Below are 20,189 nucleotides of genomic sequence, written 5' to 3'. Positions count from 1 at the left end.
AAGACCCAGCAAGCAAACCTTTAGGCTCTCTGAGCCCCATTTTCCAACGCAGAAAATGAAGGTGATAACATCTCAACTGGGATTTTACTAGGATAAACATGAGGAAAAAGCAAAGTGCCTCCCACAGACACAGGCACACTTGGGCCCTCCGTGCATCTTCCTATCTCTTATTCCCACGTCCTCTGGGCCGGCATGTCACATCCATAAGGGCTTCTACCCATTTCAGCCTTATTACTGCTTCTTATTGGAACATTTGTTTCCAGGCTGATAGGCTGGAACGACAAACCTCCAAAGGAAAACTTAATCCCAGACAAGAATGAATCTTCCCTGCCTGACAGGGAACGAAGATGGATCAGCCGCTGTCTCTGCCCTCACGAGCCAGAAACTCAATTTAGAGCTTGTTTGGTTGTTGGAGGGCTCTCAGAATGCTGCTGCCTCCAGGAAAGGCACTGTAGGAAGAGACAGAGGGCGAGAGCCCTGCTGGCACAGAGAACAGCTGGGGGCAGGCAGTAGGAAGTCAGGAGAGCTGACTTGTGAAGAGAGGGACTATGGAAGGCTTCGGGGTAGAGGTGTGACCTGAGTATTACGAGGCACGCCTGGCAGGAGAGGGTGGGCACAGTGAGATCCAGGGCCCAAGGCGGGGACCGTGGGGACTGAGTAACCAGAAACCAGGCATCACTTTGTTTAGGGGAGCACCTTGTGTTACATATTTCAGATCCCATCTGTCCCCCAAGCTTTCTGTCCCATGAAGGTTCTGTCCAGTGTTCCCTCAGAGCTGTGCTCCTCCCCTCTGGGAGGGCAGCTCCCATAACACGTTAGAGGCTGGAAGCGAGGATGCTGGGGCTGAGAGCAAGCCTTGGCGACGGGGCGCGTGGGGCAGACCCCTGCCTCACCTCTGCTTGCTCCAGCCTGATGGCCGAGGGGAAGGCTGGACTGGGTGTCAGCCTCCTGCCCTGTGACCTAGGCAAGTCACCCTTCGCCCCACCTCCAGGGGAGCCTGGGTTTCCTCACCTGTCACGCTGGATGAAAGGTGACTGGGAGGGCTGCTGGGCAAGGCCTGGGATGGACAGGACCTGCTGGGCTCAGGGAGGCCCCTCCTTTGCAGAGTGTCTTCCCTCCTCACGCCCTGAGCGCTGGGACTGTGCCCCACCTTACCCCAGCTCCAGCCCACTTGTCTCCTCTCCACTCTCCCTTCTGTGTCTCCTGCGGTCCCTTCTCTGGGTCCGCCTGCCTCCTCCCCCCTCTGTCTCTCTCACTGTCGTCTGCATGGCTGCCTCTGGCTTTCCTTCAGTGCCTGCCTCTGCCCTGCTTTGTCAGCCTCTCTCGCACTCTCCACTCTCCCCTGTCTGTCTCTCAGCCTCTCCCTCTGTCTCCCTACCTGTGCTTTCCCTCTCAGACACGCTGGGGAGCCTTGGGCTGACCAGGCTCTGGTGCCACCCTGACCCTCTGGTGGCTCTTCCCTTCCAGATAGGGCTGGTGGCCATCCTGGTGGCTACAGTGGTGGCCATGTCGGCTGTGGCCCAGCTGTGGGAGGACGAGTGGGAGGTGCTGCTGATCTCCCTGCAGGTAAGTGGGGGTGGGGCTGGGTGGCTGCTTCCCCAGGACCCTTAAAACAAGACAGTCCCTTTATGTCACTCCCATTTCTCTAGATCAAGGACCAGAGGGCATAGGGAGGGGTCCACATCACATAGAAACTCTGAGGCAGCAAGGGTGCTGCCACCCAGGGTACCCGGGCTCCCAGTTTCCTCCACTGAAAAGTGGACAGCTGCCTACCCCACGGATAGGGATAGGCCATGAGGACGCTGGGGACCAGAGGGTCTGGGCACCGCTGGGAGCCAACAGCCTCTCTTGCCCCTCCCTGCACCCCAGGGCACAGCACCGTTCCTACACGTGGGGGCCCTGGTCGCTGTCACTGCACTCTCCTGGATCGTGGCAGGACAGTTTGCCCGAGCAGAGCGGTCCTGTAAGTATGACTGGGCAGGACCTACCCCCCAGTGTGCTCCACGTACCAAGGCCAGGTTGTCCTGCCCCCACCTGGACCTTACCTAGGTAGCCTGGGGATAGGGTGGGGCCCTTGCTCTCAGCGTGGGGAATCCTGGTTCAGAGCGGCCTGCAGGTTCCACAGAGGCTGCAGCCTCAGCCTTGCACGTTTCCTCTTCTGCGTCTCTACATCTGTGTGTGAGTTAGAGGCCAGGTTCACCTTCCCAGCAAGAATGGGGGATCCCTTTGGTGCAGGGTCCCCTCAAAGCACCTGGGTCCTGACAGGTGGAGGGAGGAAGGGTCCAGCATGCCCTGCCAAGCTGCCCAGGGCTCACGGTTGGGCCCATGTCTGCAGCCTCCCAGATGGCCATTCTCGGTACCTTCTTCACCGTGGCGTTTGCCCTGTACCTGGCCCCTCTCACCATCTCCTCTCCCTGCATCATGGAGAAAAAGGACCTGGGCCCCAAACCTGCCCTCATCGGCCACCGCGGGGCCCCCATGGTGAGTGCCACTTGTGGGCCCTAAAGACTGGGGTGAGGGGCGGGCAGAGCTGCCATTCCAGAAGGAGACAGGCAAAAACCTATCTCCTTGTAGAGAGGAACTTGCAGGGAAACGTATATAATACATGTAATGTAATAATAACAATTTTTAACCTCTTTTGGTGGTGGTAATGGGGGGAGGATATGGAAAAGACTGATGAAAAGGCTGGAGAGTTTTGATGTGATCAAGTCCTGAAGAGCCTGAAGGCATCTTTCTTAAAAGATTTAACTTTTATCCCCTGGAAAGATGCAGGAGGGTTTTAGGCCAGGGCCAGACACTGCCAGGTTGTGGGTTAGGAAGTCCCAGGAGAGAGAGAGATGCTGGGTGTGGGGAGGGGAGCAGGGCCCAGGGGCTGGGAAAACCCTCCAGGCTGTGTTGGCAGGAGAGCTGGGTGCATCTCCGAGCCCACTGCTGAAGGGAAACATTTGCACCAGGATGAAATGGAGAGAGGAAGGAGTCAAAGTCAGCACCTGCTCCTTCTCTGCCACCCCTGTGACCCCGCAGTAGGCCCTCCCTTCAAGGGGGTGTGCTCCAGAGCCAGGCTTCCAGGCCCCTTGGCAGCTGTGGAAGGTAGGGCCGATTCCATCTTCTCTGCCTAGTTTCCTCATCTTGTCCCCTGGGGTGATGGGAGTGCCTGCACCATAGCGCCATGAGCAGGAGTTAGCATGTGTGATGTGCCCAGATGTGAGCCAGGCTCACAGAAGGTAAGAGTTATACTTTCCCGCTATCTTGGGCAAGCCCTCCTGCGTCTCTAGACTGGATTTCCTGACCTATGAAAGCCTAGAACCTTGGTTCTCAACACATGCAGTACCACTCAACACCACCAGGGAGCACTTGAAGGCTCTGTGAGAGCTTTTTCTTGGTTGTGACAGTAATTGGGACTTCCCTGGTGTCATTGAATTTCAGGGTAGTCAAGGGAAGTAAGCATTTAAAGGAGGTGTCACGTCTGGCAGGGCTGCAAATCACCCTGAAGGTCCTACCCCTCTGCATGTGGGGAGTATTATTCTGCCCATTTCCTAGATAAGTCTCAGAGACCTGTGCCCTGAGCTGGACCCTGGTGTCCTCCCATAACACCCCATGCTGCTCCCCACACTTCCTGGATGCAACCAGCTGGAAAGGCCATGGTTTTGGAGTCAGAGGATCTGGATTTGGGGTCCAGTTTTGCCACATGCTGCCCGTCTGGTGGGTTGCTGGTCCCCTCCAAGCCTGTCTGCTGCTGGCTTTTGTGAGGATAAATTAGAAGCACAGCCTTTCAGGAGGCAGGGCCCCAGAGGATAGCTGCTTTTCTTTCCATGACCCATGTTACCCACCCCACCTGCTCCGGAGGCCACAGGACCAGAGGGTGTGCTGAGGCTGGAAGGCGGGGCAAAGGCAAGGGGCGAGGCAGTCCCATATGGCTGGTTGTCTTAGCAGAAAGATTTCAAACATTCACAGAAGTGGCATGAATCCAACACCACCTTCACCATGTATCAACATTTTGTCATGCTTGTTTCCTCCCTCTCCCTGCTTTTTCTTTCCCTCTGCTTTAATATTTTAAGGCAAATTCCAGACATTGTATCATTTTACCCATGCTTACTTCAGGATGTATCTCTAATGCATAAAGACTTTAAAAACAGAACCACAACCACGCTGACACTGTTACACCTAACCAAATTAATAATAATTCCTTAATACTCTCTAATACTGAATCAGTGTTCAGTTTTCCTTTGTTGTCTCAAAAATATCTTTTTATAGTTGAGTTGTGAAAAATCGGGATCCAGACAGGGTCCACCTAGTGCATCTGGCTGAGACGTCTTCTAAGTATCTTTTATTCTATAATGATCTTCCTCCCTTTTTCCCCCATATGCTGTTTATTTGTTGAAGAAACTGAGTCATTTGTCCTGTTGAATTTCCCCCATTGTGCATCTGGCTGACTGCATTCTGGTGGTGGTCCCTGAGGGGCTGGTGTGGGTGTCTGATACGGCTCCTCCCTGTGTCACTGTGAATGCATGAGTATCAGGGTCTACACCTGTATATGTCTGCCTGTGGGAGGTTTTGACTCTGGGTCCACACATCTGTGTGTGGTAAGTCTAAATGCTCATCCCTGTCTTGGAGACAGTATCTGTGTGCCTCAGTGGGTGGGGAGGCGGGGGGGAGGGAGGGGTGTCCTTCCTACGTGGGTGGCCTGTGCATGTGTGCGTACTTTAATATTTGGTCAGACTGACTCCAGAGTTGGGCCTCTTAACCACAATAGTCCACCACCATGAGTCCCCACACACGCACACTTCTGACAGTACAGCCCCATCTGCGTTTAGGCCTGAGGCAGTAGGAACCCTCTTTCTTAAGGAGGCCAGCACCTAACCCAGGGAGACCTGAGTTTTAAAAGCCTCCAGAAAAGAGACTTTGCCCCTCCCAAACACTTCCTCCTTCCCCCGAGGGCCTTCACAGCTCCTGCTACGCTCTTTGTGTCCACCCACAGTCTACCTTCTGCCACTCCTGCCCACGTTGGGGGGGAGGCGTTGGTACCTGTCTAGTGGTCACTTGTGGGAGGCCTGGCCACAGGGCATTTAGAGGTGATTGAGCAGGAGCTCCACCAAGTCCACACCTAGATGTCTCTGTGGTGTCTCACACAGCCCGCCTGACCAGGAGGCAAGGTAGCACATTCCCCAAGGCTGTTCTGCCCTGCGGAAAGGGGAAAAAAGGAACTCACATTTCAGAGACTGCTGACGTCTGTTACCCCATCTATGAGCTTGATACCATTAGTCTATTTTATAGCTAAAGGAACCGAGGTCCAGAAGGTGAGGTGATGGCCCAGGTTGGTGCCTGGGAAGGAGAATTGCTCCTTCTCAGCTCAAAGCCCTTGCCATGCCAGGATACTTCCCAGAGGAGGGGAGTGTGTTATGTGCTGGGGAACAGCATGGCCAGAGGGAGAGAAGATGGGAATAAGCGTGTCTTGGTGGGGATGGGATGAGCCATGGGAGCCCTTTCCACCCATCCCTCACTGCCAGAAGTCTTCCCTGTCTTCCATCCTGCACTCTGCCTGGTTCTAGCCCAATCCTTGATGTGGTGCTGACCCCCAGTGGCAGTAAAGGGTATGACAGTATCATCAGACCAAACAACTAGGGAGGGAGATTCAGAATCCCAACTCCCGCAACTGGAAGGGCCCTCAGAGAACAGTGTACGTATATCCCCAAGGACCAAATGGGGATACTGAGGCCCATAGGATAAAGAGATGCACCAAAGGTCACAAAGCTAGTTAATGGCAGAGTCAGGACTAGAACCAGGATTTTCCGATGTATATGCTATAGGGTAACAGTTGTCATTTATTAAGCACTTACTGTATACCAGACAACATGCTAGGGGCTTTTAATCCTTATAACGGTCTAGGAGATGGTCTTGTCATATCAGCATAGATGAGGAAAACAGTCACCCCACTGAAACTCTGCCATGCTGTCTACTCTCTCCTCTCCCTTGGGGCTCTCCACCTGGACTTCAGATACAGCCAGGAGGAAACTTGGCATTCAGCCCAACCCAAGACCACACAGAGACAGAAGACTGTAAAGAAGCCCTCCAACCCCCACATTTATATACATCAACACTAACCATCCCTGCTTCGCCCCCGCACCCCCCCCCCCCAAAAAAAAAGCAATCTGTGAGGCAGGCATGATTCAACAGCTGAGGAAACTGAGCTTCAGAGAAGCTGTGTGGATGCCCCGGACTCCACAGCTACTGCTTAGAGGCGTGGGAACTAGAGCCAGGTCTACCCCAGCCTCTCAACACGGCAGACTTTCTGTTGACTGGAGATGGGCACATCAGCTGAAGCCTGGCTCTCCCCTCACCACCACCTTCCTCCTCAGCTGGCCCCAGAGCACACGCTGATGTCCTTCAGGAAGGCTCTAGAGCAGAAGCTGTACGGACTCCAGGCTGACGTCACTATCAGGTAGGTGTGGGGGTTGGGAGGACACCTCTTCCCCTCCTCAGCGCATCCACATCCAGGTCTCTGCTGGAGAAACCTCTGGTCCCAGAGTCTTGGAGGTGGGAGAGTGGAGGCGTGGATTATCCACTGCAGGGCAGGCACCACGTTCGTGCAAAGAGATCTTGTGCCATACTCCAGGATATAAAATAGAGAGAAAAACAGACACTTGGTTGGAGCAGGGTGGAGGAAGGGACCTGGAGTCCTGCCACAGATCCACTTAATGGAAAGACTAGATCTACACGGCTCAGCAACATGGAGCGCGGGCACTCGGATGAGCGACATCAGCACGTTGCAGCGTGAGCCACTCACTGTGATGTCAATTATATTTTTAAAGACCACATAAACATGATTTATACAATTTCTACATGTAGATATATAAGCATGTATTTGTATAAAGGGCAAGAAGAATCCATACCGATCTGATAACATCACCTCTGAGAAGGGGAGGGGGCAGGGTACTGAACAAGGGTACCACAGCGTGAGGACACCGTTCCCACTGTAGGCATTATAGAATTGTGTATTTATTGAAACTGTCTAGCAGGTGGTAGAAAAATGCCTTGAGGAAGGGGAACACAGGTGCCTTTTACCGTTTCACACTAAGGTACCTTATGGGCCCACTGGCAGTCCCAGCAGTGGGGTAGACCAGGGTGACAGTGGGGTGGAATTCGTCAGAGAGGCCTGCGTTTGCCCTCTTCTCATTACGGCATCACATGGACTGGGTTCTAAGCCAGGTTCCACCACTTACTGGCTGGTCGGCCTTGAGTTTGATACTTCTGTCTTGAGCCTCAGTTTCCCCATTATCAAATGAGATAACATCTACCTTCCGAGGTTGCTAAGAGAATAGGCTCAGCCCACCCTCCTCAGCAGTCCCCACCCCATCTGACCCTCAGAGAGGGCCGAGGGAGTCGCCTGCCGCCTTCTGACTTCCCTATGCAGATGGGGAAGCTAAGGCCCAAAGAGGCACAGAGCCTGCCCGGGTGCCTTGGTAGGCTGGTGTATGTGGGTGCGGAGGAGAGTGTGGGAGGGGCAGGTGAGGGACCTGGGTGGGCAGTGACTCCATGGTCCCACCCTCCCGCAGCCTGGACGGTGTGCCCTTCCTCATGCACGACACCACCCTGCGGCGCACCACCAACGTGGAGGAAGAGTTCCCGGAGCTCGCCCGCAGGCCTGCCTCCATGCTCAACTGGACCCTCCTGCAGAGGCTCAATGCCGGCCAGTGGTTCCTGAAGGTCTGGCAGCACCTGTCCCGGTCCTAGGCACGGAAAGCATGGGCAGGGCTCCATGGAGAGGGGCAGGGACTCCATGGAGAGGGCCAGGGGCAGCCCGCAGCTCAGGTGACCCGCACACGCTGAGCTTCCTTGACTCACAGCCAGGCTGGTTGGCGGCCTCCTTGGGCTCCTGCCCCTGCAGCCCAGATATCATGGTTGTCACTACTTGTTCTGGTTCTACCTCCCCTACCAGAAAAAGTTGATTTTGATTATAACAGTTAAAATTGTTAACACTGTAAAGCTCTAGAGGAGGTTGGTTCTCTGATCTGAAATGCTACTAAAGGAGAAACGGACTGGGGTCTGGGAGATGTTCCAAGCAAACCATTCTTTCGGCGAGCAGACTGGGATAGAGAGGTTAAGGTTGCGTTCTCCTAGAGAACCACAGGGCCACAGCCTTGGATTTGCCTGACATGCACACACCAGCAGACACTGGCAGCTCAGTTGTCTCCAAGTTCCATAGCCAGAAAGGCACGTGGAGGCCCCATAGGACTGGTGATGCAACCGTGTGTGTCCCTGTCTCTGCCAGACGGACCCCTTCTGGACGGCCAGCTCGCTGTCACCCTCCGACCACAGGGAGGCCCAAAACCAGTCCATCTGCAGCCTAGTGGAACTCTTGGAGCTGGCCAAGGGCAATGCCACGCTGCTGCTCAACCTGCGTGACCCACCACGGGAGCACCCCTACCGTGGCAGCTTCCTCAATGTCACGCTGGAGGCCCTCCTGCGCTCGGGCTTCCCCCAGCACCAGGTGAGGCCCTGCCGCCCAGTCCTGCCCAGCTCCACCCCTAAGGAGACCAGGCCTGCCTAGAGTCCCGCTCAGGCAATAAACTCACCATATCCCCTCTCCAGACCTCAAGTTTCCACATTTGTAGAATGAGGGTAGCATGCCCCACGCCTCCCTGACAGGGTCATCGTGGGGACAAGAGAGAAACAAGATAGTCCTTTAAAATGTGTGAAGGGCAGGAGTAGGGCCAGATTCTTGGGAACATGGTACTTTCGTGGAACGTGGTACTTTTGTGAAGCATTGCCTACATAATACTTGGGGATCAGAGGAATCCAATACCGACTGTCCAATAGTGACAGCACACAAGACGCTGGTGGCCACGTGCAGAGTAGTTGACATTTGGAGGGGCGGGTGGTTATCAGTCTTGTCCTGACTGGGGTCTGGAGGGGAAACTTCCTGAGGTGTTGCCAGAGCAATTGCCAGCCTTGTCTGGGACCAAGTGGTCCCCTGAGATGACTGGTACCTGTAAGCTTTCACTGTGTGCCAGATCCCGCCCCTTTTAACCCCTCCAGGTGCTCCACAAGGGAGAGACACCCTAGCCCCATTTTACAGAAGAGAAATCAGAGGCTGCTCCTCTCCTGCCTGCAGGTCCTGTGGCTGCCTAGCAGGCAGAGGCCCTTCGTGCGGAAGGTCGCTCCTGGCTTCCAGCAGACATCAGGCTCCAAGGAGGCAGCTGCCAGCCTGCGGAAAGGCCACATCCAGCGGCTGAACCTGCGCTACACTCAGGTGTCCCGCCAGGAGCTCAGGTGCCCACCCCACCCTGCCCAGGCTCACACAGAGGACTGGACACGTGAGCTCGGGAGAGAGTCAAAGAGGAGAGGTTGAGAACGTCAGGCAGACCTGGGTTTGTATGTGAGCTTGGCCCTCTGAGAGCGGAGATTCCTTCCTCCAGGGACAGTTGTAAGGATGGCATGAGGTTGTGAAGGGCCAGGCTTTACAGGCTTCCCGCACTGGCCAGAGGGCCAACCAGCCTCTGTTCCTGCCCCACAGGGACTATGCATCCTGGAACCTGAGTGTGAACCTCTACACGGTCAATGCCCCGTGGCTCTTTTCCCTGCTGTGGTGCGCGGGGGTCCCGTCCGTCACCTCTGACAACTCCCACACCTTATCCCAGGTGCCTTCCCCCCTCTGGATCATGGTGAGTTGGGGGTCCAGAGAGCTGCCTATGGCGCCCAGGGGTTGGGGGCAGATTCCACACCTGGGGCTCTCTCTGGCAAGGTCTTGGGATGGGGGGAACAACGGGGGAGACAGGCTTAAGGCATGAGGAGGATTCTTCTGGCCTCTGGGGTCTGCACTAAGGTGCTGGGATGTGGGAGGAATCTGGGCCTGAGCCACATGGGGAAAAACATCAAGGGCCCTAAAGAAATAAACAACTACTTGTGGGTTTTTTTGGTTTGGGGGATTATTATGTTTTGTTTTAAAGGAAGGGAAGTCATTGGGAAAAGAGGGCAATGGAGCAAAAATAGGGAACGGTAAAATCTGCTCAGAGATTACAGCCAATAAAACCAGTTTTCAATTGGCTGACCGACTGAACACCTGAAGACAGGCCTGAGTTCCAGTCCCAGCTCTGCCAACCATGGGGCTGGGGGAGCCCTTGACCTCCTCCTGTGCTCCCACTGCCACTTCCCTGAGGTCATGAAAGGCAGATGGAGGGTCTCATTATGGCTGAGTTGATGCTAGTGTCAGTGAATCAGATCTAGGTTTTGGGTGGTTATCTCCATCCACCCACCCGTTGTCCTTTAAAACCTCTGAAGGCTCAGCTCGGAATCGCATGAAATAACTGACTGTGGTGGCAGCAGCTGTGAGCACACTCTAATTTTCAGGCCACAGGAGCCGACCAACAGCAAAAAGTGCCTCTGGCCTACCCCTGCCCCTGCTCCATAATTTACCTGAGATCAAGGGAGCGTGAGGCCTGGCTGCTCTGCAGGCTTTGCCCTCCTGGGTCCCTCTCTGTGGTCCCCTGGAGGGGAAGCTCCCACGCTCCACACCCCACAACGATATGCACTCTTACATCCACATGGATGCCCCATACCTCTTCACATACACACCTGCTCGCCACATCCCACCCTCTCATTCATCTGTCTTTCATATTTTGGCTCCTGCATTAAGCCCCTTTACGCACATAAATCCTCAGGGCTTAACATACACCACCTCTACTGTGAACATGGCACAGATCTCTTTTATCCTGCGCACACACATGCGCGCGCGCGCACACACGCCGCCCCATCTCCCCAAACTCCAGGCCCAGGGTGCCTAGGGCCCACTCCTACAGCATATAATCACAAGCCCCCAAGTGCCCTCCAGGTCGTCCTCTGCCCCTGCCTGATGGTGAGGTGTGGTCCTCCTACCCATGGGCCCTTGGTCTGGAGCCCTGGTCTGGACCAGAGTGACTGGAAGCTGGCCGTGGGCCATCTGTCCACAGCCCCCGGACGAGTACTGTCTCATGTGGGTCACCGCCGACCTGATCTCCTTCACCCTGGTCGTTGGCATCTTCGTGCTCCAGAAGTGAGTAGGCCCTGACCGCCTTCCGTAGCCCCCACCCCAGCCAGGTGAACGTCCTCCTGAGCCCTCGCCCTGGAAATGTCCTGACCAGACCGCCCTGTTCAGGGGAGAAGGTGGCCTCCCAGTAGCCCCCAGCCTGTCCCCCTCAGCCAGAGCCCAGTGGCCTCTGGAAGGAGCACCCAGCCAAGAGCCCAGAGCCAAGCTGGGCCGGGATTTGCTACGTGGACTCTTCGGTGCGTTTCGGCTCCAGGGGGCTCCTCTCTGGGCTTGTCTCCCTGTCTGTCACCAGGCACGGGTTCCCGCAGCACTCGTGCCAGGCTCGGATCTCCCCACCCGCCCTTTAGGACGACAGCGGGGGTGGTGGTGGCAGTGGGAGCGGGTTGGTCCTGGGGAGGTTTCGGGCCAGGCGGGGCCCCACCCCGGCCGTGAAGCAGCGGGCTGGGGTTTTTTTCTTGACTGACGTTCTCTCTCTGTCCCATACTGCTCTGATCCGGCGCGTGTCCCTCCTCTCTCTCCCCCCTCCCCCCTCTCTGCTGCACTCTGGCATCTCACAGCTATCACTTGATCAGGTAATTCTGGTGTGGTCCTCCTCCTCCTGTTCCTCTTTCTCCCTCCTCCTCACCACCCTTTCTCCACTTCCCTCTGAAAGCCTGCCTCTCGTGGAGCCCCAGGCCAGGGTCACCCTCCCAGACACCTCCCCTGCCTGAAGACTCCTCCCCTTCCTTGCTCCCCGCCTCCCCCCTGCAGTCCTCCCTTCTTTCTTCCCTTCTTGCCGTGTGTGTCCCTCTGCTCTCTCTTCCTCGCGCAGACAGAAAACCAGCATTTCCTTGCAGGTTGCTGACCTGGCCTCTCTCAGCACCAAAGCGTCTCCCTCTGGGGAGGGGGCTCTGCCTGGGCACCCTCCCCCCACAGTCTGGCACTTGGGGCAAGGCCTTCAGGAGGCCCAGTGCCCGGCGCACAGCCTACCAAGTTCTGTCTCTCTCTGCCCACCCGTTGCCCTCCACACTCCCAGTCTGCCTTTTCCACCGCTCACTCTGTTTCTCTCTCTCTCTCTCTCATCTCTTTCTCTTTTTCATTTTCTTCTCTGACACCCACTCCACCGCTCTCCCCCCACATGCACAGCCTCCCCCATTTTCCCCTGGGAAGAACCCCAGTGGTTAAGCTTCCTGTTCTGGATGTACCTCGCTGCAGAGACGTGGGCCAGACACTTTCCCCCCAGGTTTAATGTTAATTTCCAAGATGAGACCTTAGTCTTGGGGATGCAAGTCCTCCTTGGTCAGGTGCCTTGGACCCTCCTAGGTCAAGCACCTTCACGGACCAGCTTCTAGGAGGAGGAACTCTGTGCTCCCTGACTGTGAGACTGAGCCCAGTGAAGGGCCGTTTGCCTGGTCCTTCCACCATCCCTCAGTTGGCAGAGGTCCACATGTGCTAGCTGGCACTGTGCTGGGCCTGCAGCAGGGAGTCAGGCCTTCCACCCAGAGCCCCAGGGCGCTCCACAGACATGCTGGACCACTCACGCCACAGCCGGGGGCATCACTGTCTTCCTGGGGGTCAGGCAAGGCCTGATGGGGGAGAGGACCCTGGGGGAGAAGATCATTTCCCTGGGGGCCTCATTTTTCCATTCACTCACTCCACAATACTTACAGTACCCACCACACAGCCGGCACTGGGGTTGGTGCCAGGGACACAGCGATACATAAGAGACCCTATTGCTGTTCTCAAGGACACACAGGGCAGCCAGCCCAGCCAGAGCGCAGGCTGCCTTTCCCTCTGCCTCCTGCTTTCCCCTTGCCTGTCTGCTCTGTTCACCTACCTGTCTACCTATCCATCTGTCTGTCCATTTCTGCTGCACTGATCCCATCTGGAAACAACTGATTTCTTATGGAGTCTGGGCTCCCTCCTCCCACTCCAGCAGGGCATAGGGCCCTGAGGGGGTTGGGTTTTTGTTTCCAAGTTGATCCCACTTCCCTGAGTGGGGGTGGGGGCCCAGTGAGTCCTTCTGTCTAGGTTGCAGGAAAAATTTAAGTTCAGAGGCCAGGGATTTGGGGGTAGTTCAGAGGAACTGTAACAGCAAAAACTACGCCCTGGCCTGGGCAAAGGAAGCCGAGTCCTCCCGGCCCTGTCTGGTCCCTGCTCGCCCTGTGCAGCCCAAGTTTGCCCCCACCTTGCCCCAGCCACGAGAGGGATGACGCTCCAGCCTGTCCTTCCCCCTTCGGCAATACGCACCCCACTCTTCCAGGGCTGCTGGAACAGAGCAGCAGCAGGCCCCACCCCACGTTTCTCCAGCACCCTTGCCTTGTGCACCTGTGAAGACAAGCTCCCTGCTGCCTCCCCTCCCCTCCCTGCTTTCCTTTACTTCCTCTCTGGGGTTCCTCACTGGCTTCGCTCAGTCTAGTCCTGATGCTGGAATTGTAGGCGGCATCAGCTGGGACTCCCTGAGATTGGTTTGTACCCCAGGGTGGGTCATCAGTCATGCCTCCTAAGCCCCACCCCCAAATCTGTCCTATCCAGAGAGCCAGGTGTATAACTGGGGGCACCTGAAACATAACTCACCAACGCGTAACCATCCTGCTGGGCAAAGGGAGTGGATCTTGGGTTTTGGAGGTAAGAGGGCTGGAGAGCCCTGGCTGAGAGTCGGCAGACTCTGATTCAGGCCCCAGCTCTGCCCTCCTCTGGGCCTCAGTTTCTCCACCTGTACAGTCAGACAAGAGTCCTACTGGTCTCTCAGGCCAAATGCAGAGAGTCTGTGGAATTGGGCAGGATCCCTGCTTCAAGGAAGGGTGGGGAAGGACCCGATGCCCACGGGGCCCTCTCTGCAGGTGGCGCCTGGGTGGCATGCGGAGCTACAACCCCGAGCAGATCATGCTGAGCGCCGCAGTGCACCGGACCAGCCGGGACGTCAGCATCATGAAGGAGAAGCTCATCTTCTCAGGTGTGCAGCTCCGCAGACAGGCTGAGACAGGCTCTGGGCTCTGTTCTCTCCCCCACACATGCACTCAGGTGTGTGTGCACACACTTCACACGCAGCACATACAGGTAGGGACACGGCACAGACATACATATAACCCACCTAGCTTCACATCCGCACTGGTACAGAGGCACAGACACACACACACACACAGAAATGCACACCCCTCCACATGCAGCCATCAACTCCAGGTCCTGTGGCTCAGTGTCAGCCCCATGAGTGGTGGGCATGGGTGACATGCAGGGATGGGGGGAGAGGTCTACTTTGAAGGCCCATCCCGCTGTGCCTGGTTCATACACAGACCCCACAAATGTTGACTTCACCCCTGCTTGCTGCCTGTTGACAGTCCCAGACTGAGGGAGGAGGCAGCTGTATAAACAAATACATGGAAAATTAGATGTCACTGATAACAGACGGGGGTGCTGAGCCAGAGTGGAGTGCAAGGAGGAGAGGGGTTCCAAGCTCCCTGGGGTGGTGAGGAAGGTTTGGGGGCCACTTTGTGAGGAGGTGATGTAGTTGAAATGGGAAGGAAGGGTAGGAGGGGCCTGGGTGGTGGGTTTGAGGTGGGGGCTGGACGAGCAGAGGGAAGGAAGGGCATTCCAGGCAGCAGCAGCATGTGTTCAGAGGTAGGGAGGGAGCACTGCTTGCTGGGCACCAAGAGCTAAACATCATCCCACGTGGTCTGAAGCGGGGGCCTCTGGCTCACTCACCCCAAGATGGCACTGAGGAGATACTCTGGCCTTGAGTGAATGGTCAGGAGTTTGGGCTTTGTTCTAAAATGAGGGTCACAGATAGATTTGTCTTCTTTACAGCAGGGCTGCCACAAAGTACCACGAACTCGGTGGCTTAAAAACAGGAATGTGTTGTCTCACAGTTCTGAATGCCGAGAGTCCATACTCAAGGCGTCAGCAGGGCTGTGAGGAACAGAGCTGGTCCTGGCCTCTCCCCTTGCCTTGTAAATGCATCTCTTTGTCCGCAGTTCTCCTCTTTACAAGGACATCAGTCATTTTGGATTAGGGCCCACTCTATCGACCTCATCTTAACTAATTCCATCTGCAATGACCATATTTCCAAAGAGGGTCACATTCTGAAGTGCTTGGGTTAGGACTTCAATGAATTTTGGGGGAAAACAATTCAATCTCTCTCTCTTTTTTTAATAAGGTGGTGACACTCTGCCTATTTTGCTGTTGTTGTTGTTGTTGTTGTTGTTGTTGCACCAGGTCTTAGTTATGGCAGGCAGGCTCCTTAGTTGCAGCTCAAGGGCTCCTCAGTTGTGGCATGTGAACTCTTAGTTGTGGCATGCATGTGGGATCTAATTCCCTGACCAGGGATCAAACCTGGGCCTCCTGCATTGGGAGCGTGGAGTCTTATCTACTACACTACCAGGGAAGTCCCAATCTCTCTCTTTTTATTTATTTATTTTTCTTGGCCACGCCACACCACTAGCAGGATCTTAGTTCCCCGACCAGGGATCGAACCCATGCCCCCTGCAGTGGAAGCACAGAGTCCTAACCACTGGACCGCCAGGGAATTCCCCACAATTCAGTTTCTAACAAGTGTGAAGCGTGGGTTAGAAGGGGAAGCTGGAGGCAAGGAAACTAATAATTCAGACGGGAATTGTGGGCATGGAAACAGGAGATGAGAAATTTGAGAGATATTCAGAAGCCAGATGGACCTGGATTCAAATCCCAGCTTATCCCCCTAGCTGTGTGAACAAGAGCGTATTACCTAACCTCCCTCACCATCAGACTCCTCATCTGTAAAATGGGCTAGCTCCCCCTCACAGAGTACTTGTGAGGGTTAGTGCCATGCTTGGCCCAGAGGGGTGCTTGGTAAATGCTGCATGAGTGAACCAGAGCCCAGTGGGGGTGGTTCTGGTTTTAGTGGGGCTGGCTCCAACGATCGTGTAAACATCCACTCGTGTATTCACGCCTTTATTCCTTCTTTCAACAGATGCATGCCAGGCACTGTTTTAGGTGCTTAGGACACAGATTCTTGCCTTTGGTGTACTTAATTCCTCCTACCTTTGCTCAAAAACCCTCCTTCTCCTGGGGGCCTTCCCTGAGTACCAAAGCTGGGTTGGAGGGCCTTCCTAGTGTCCCACAGCTCTCTGGCGACACTGGGGAGCTCCTGGAAGGAGGAGCCAGTCCGGGGCACCTGGGGCCTCCAGGCTCCTGCACTGTGCCTGGCCCAGAGAAGTCAGAAGGGGCAGTTCACATGAATGGAAGACAAGAGGCCAGCACTTAGGCCTGTCAGGTTCTGCACCATCCCCTCAACCCCCCGCCTCTCCTGCAGTGCCAAAGGCCACTCACCTAGCACATTCTGAGTGTTGGCCCTGAGGAATCAGCCACAGGCCTCACCCTCTGCCCACTCCTGGTTGAGAGGTCCTCTCCAGGGACCCTCAGCCCCACCAAAGCACCCTAAGTCCCCTTGGGGTCTGCCTTCAGCAGACCTTTCCTGAGCCTCCGCTGTGTGTCCAGCACTGCACTGGGCCCTGGCGACACTGATGCCCAGACCTCATCCTTGCCCTGGAGGTCCTCCAGACGATGGGGGCCACAGATGGTGACAGACAGGTGATGGGGCGGGGGGAGCAGGGTGGTCATGAGAAGGCCCCATCCCAGCCTGGGGGTAATAACAGAAATGAGAAGACTTAGCCAGATTTTAAGAAAAGGAGGTATTATCGGGAGGTCATGCCCAGGAGACAGGCCAATATGCACAAAGCCCTGAGGAGAGTACACACACATGGGTGCCAAGCTCGAGAGGGTGCATGGTTTTCTGCAGCTGGAAGGGGGAGTTCCAGGGGAGAGGAAACTGAGACGTGACCAGAATGTTTGCAGAGACTGAGAAGGACCTTGAAGGCCAAGCTCAATACCAAACCTGAAACCCGAGGTTCATTCTTCCAAGTGCCTGACCAGGAGTGGCTACAGGCCACCCCTTCCCACCGCATCTGCCAGCCATCCTTGTCCACCCGTCTCTTCCCTGCACTCACATCCTGCCTCCCTCTGGCCCCGCAGAGATCAGCGATGGCATGGAGGTCTCTGATGAGCTCTCCGTATGTTCAGACAACAGTTACGACACGTATGCCACCAGCGCCACCGCCCCTGTGGCCCCCAGAGGGAGCGGCAGCCGCGCCAAGACCCTCACAGAGCGGAGTGGGCGTTAGCTGAAGGCCCGTCTGTCCAGCCTGTACCTCACGTGGAGACCGGGGAAGCCCATAGAGCGGGCAGCAGCGTGCTCTGGGAGCTGGCTCCACAGCCTCCTTGCTGGTTCCGGCCCCTGGTCAGCCACGGCCTCTCTTGGAGGGGGGCTCCCCTCTCCAGCCTCTCAGATGCCCCTGCAGGCCTGGGGCACCTTTTTCTGGGAAGTTAGGGGCCCAAAGCTTGGGGCCCGGGGCCTGGTCCACTCCCTGAGGCCCTCCCTTGCATCCTGACCTGGGAGCTTTGAGGGGTCACTGGGCCATGCCACGCCCCCTGCGGCAGTGTCCCCGTGGAGGATGTGGAGCCTGCGTGTGCCCACGTGTGTCTGTCCTCCCGTCTGTGCTGCGAGGAAACCACCTTCTCCGTGTTTCTCCTGCCTCAAGGGACTGGGCTGGGTCTCTGCCCCAGCACCTCTGCTCTTCTGTCAGTATCAAAGCACAAGGAAGCCTGGCCCAGAAGAATGCCTGCTGCAGTGGTGGAGACACTCCTCTCCAACCAGCCTCCCGCCACCACGGGCCCTGCCCCAGGAGAGGGTGTGAGCCTTGTCCCCTAGGAGCAGCTGGAGATGGCAAGAGCAGGCTTGGGGCTACTGGATCCACACCCAGGAGATCCACAGACGGACATGACCTCAGGTTCCCACGGCAGTGGCCAAGAGCAGGGGCCTCCTGGGAAAAGTGTTCCCGCATGGTCAAGGGTGGGTGTATGGCCAAGGAGGCCTTCAGTGGAGGGAGCCTGGGGGGCCTTGGCCAAGACGATTAAAGCTGCCATCTTGACACGTGTCATCTCTGAACAGTCAGTGGGAGGGTGGGGACAGAGCTTGCTGAGTCTGGGATTCAGGTCCCATGACTGAGGAAGAACCATTCTCAGAAATGAATGGGAGAGTGGCAGGGTGGTGGAGCCCCTCCCCTGCATCACATGGCACCGGGGCTTCCTTAACAGCACTGGGCTTGGGGGCCGCTGTGGTGGAGACAGTCTTGGAGAGGTGAAGTGACCATCCAGAGCCACACAGCGTAGAACTGGCAGAGCCAGAATCCCACTCAGGCTCTGTGTGCCATCCCTAACCATCTGGGAGTGGCAGGGCAGATGGGAAGGGCTCCTGGGTCCGATACAGGACTGGGCAGTGGGACTAGCAGGTCCCCTCACGGCCACATGGAGGCTTTCTGAGAGTCCCTGGCCTATGGAGGGACAAGCCCTCAGCCAGGAGATGCCTCTCCCCCATGGCAGAGGTTTGGCTTTGAAGAGGCCCATTCCCATTCCTCGTACAGTGGGGCACCCGGGCTGAAAGCCAAGATACAGCCCCTGGGACCACAGATGTCCCTGTCTTTCAGCCCTTGGACTTCTGCCCTCTGCCCTTCATGGGAAGGAGTCTGTAATTCCCATCTTTGTCCTAAGAGTCTGCACGGTCTTTGGTGTGTCCTAAGGGGGAAGGCGGAGGCTGAACCCCAGTTTTAGCCTGCATTAAATAAACACGGTGCTTCCTGGGAGCCAAGGGATGTGTCTTTTCTCCAAACTGGGGCCTTCTGGATAGAATTCTTGGGGTCTGGAGCCTTCATGGAGAAAAGGAAAAGAAACCCCTCCCAATGCTGGAACCCAGACTGGGCCCCAACATTAACCTCTGGGACTGCCCCTCTGGGAACTGTCAGGGGACTCACCCTTCTTTCCCTCTTTCAAACATCTGCCAAGTGCTCCCTTCCTGGGGCAGAGGTCAGCTCCCAGCTCTTCCTGGGCATGAGGAAGTGTGCGTGAAACCTGGACCATCTGGGTCAGCAGTGGGGCACAGTGCCCTACCCAAATGCCCCAATAACCTCCTCTCCAGCATCTGGCAGCCCCGCCCAGGAAAGCAGAATTGATCTTTCGTGCCAGCCCTTCCCTGTCCAGTCAGTGCCCCTGGGTCCACTGGCTCCTTGCCACACTTGGGCAACCTGAGTCATCCTAGAGTCTTCAGAAGCAGAGAGAAGGGGCTGGGAGTTCTAAGTGGAACAGCCAGTCAGAATGCCACTCTCACCAAGGCCCTACATTGTACCCCTCCACTTCCCAATGCAGAGGCAGTCCAGCTGCCTCCCCTCACCCCGAACAATGGAAGGAGGATGGAGGCCATCCCCTAGCTAGGCTGATAGCTGGGCCCTTCTCCATCCTCAGCTGAGCCCACATCCTGTAGTCAACCCTGACTCCTGTCCCTTGACCTGAGGGATTACTGAGAAGCTCACCTTCCCAATGCCCTCCTCATGACCTCCCCCTGTCTATGGAGGACAGCCTGACTGCCCTTAACAGGGAAACAGGAGACAGGGCCCCTCCCTTCCTGCCATCTGCAGAGACCCACTCCTTGCTTCCTCCCTTGGACCTTAGGGGTGAGACCTCTCCAGGCTGAGCTCACCCTCCACCTTCTCCAGGGCCCTCCTTGAACCCTCAGCCCCTCTGTCCCAGGTATAAGTATAAAGGTGCCCAAATCTCTCACGTCCTTTAACATACAGCAACATATACAATCCTTCTTTGGGGGAAGCAGGATACACCATTCCCTGGAACAGAGTCCCCGGAACAGACTCCCCCAGGTCTCAGGACACATGCTTAGTCAGCATCGCAGTGACCCCCCCCCCCCCCCCCCCCCCAATCATGACTTCTTCCACAGCCTGCCTAAGCCTTGCCGGGGAGGATTCCTACAGGATCCCAGCCTCGCCGACTCCACATGGCACACAGCTTTCACTTACAAACCGCTCTTGAGTTTACAGCACCCCAGTAAGACAGGCAGAGCAGGAACCATGACTAGACTATCGGTTGTGCCCAGATGGAGAGCAGGGGCTAAGGGGGAGGCAGCGATCTGCCTGGAGCTGCAGAAGAAATCCCAGCAGTGCCAGGACCAGGTCCCAGATGCCCCGGGCCCATCCGAGCTCCTGTCAAGGAAACCTCCTCCCAAACTGCTGCCCTCTTCCATGAAGGCAAATCTCCTCACCTGCCCCACAGACACCAGGCCCTATGGCCCTTCACAGAGGCAGCAAATGAA

At 56.3% G+C, this 20,189-nt stretch overlaps 1 protein-coding gene across 10 annotated transcripts in view; it reads left to right on the top strand.

Moving 5' to 3' along the window:
* Window positions 1–17,474, top strand: part of GDPD5 (glycerophosphodiester phosphodiesterase domain containing 5) — an 84,748-nt gene extending 67,274 nt beyond the window's left edge. For 8 of the 10 annotated variants that reach the window (XM_057695111.1, XM_057695108.1, XM_057695116.1 and 5 more), the window contains 11 exons: window positions 1,468–1,566; window positions 1,870–1,963; window positions 2,336–2,481; window positions 6,357–6,439; window positions 7,554–7,704; window positions 8,270–8,488; window positions 9,113–9,270; window positions 9,515–9,662; window positions 10,947–11,029; window positions 13,846–13,958; window positions 17,009–17,474. In XM_057695111.1, coding sequence (XP_057551094.1) covers window positions 1,468–1,566; window positions 1,870–1,963; window positions 2,336–2,481; window positions 6,357–6,439; window positions 7,554–7,704; window positions 8,270–8,488; window positions 9,113–9,270; window positions 9,515–9,662; window positions 10,947–11,029; window positions 13,846–13,958; window positions 17,009–17,157 — 1,443 coding nt within the window. In that variant the 3' untranslated portion in view covers window positions 17,158–17,474. Of the gene's footprint in view, window positions 1–1,467; window positions 1,567–1,869; window positions 1,964–2,335; window positions 2,482–6,356; window positions 6,440–7,553; window positions 7,705–8,269; window positions 8,489–9,112; window positions 9,271–9,514; window positions 9,663–10,946; window positions 11,030–13,845; window positions 13,959–15,947 lie in introns of all 10 variants that reach the window. The other 2 variants (XM_057695113.1, XM_057695115.1) reach the window with 2 other exon arrangements.
* The last annotated feature ends 2,715 nt before the right edge of the window (window positions 17,475–20,189 follow it).

This window comes from Hippopotamus amphibius, chromosome 9 (genome assembly GCF_030028045.1).
Source record: "Hippopotamus amphibius kiboko isolate mHipAmp2 chromosome 9, mHipAmp2.hap2, whole genome shotgun sequence".
Lineage (NCBI taxonomy): Eukaryota > Metazoa > Chordata > Mammalia > Artiodactyla > Hippopotamidae > Hippopotamus > Hippopotamus amphibius.
This window is presented reverse-complemented; position numbering and strand designations above follow the sequence as displayed.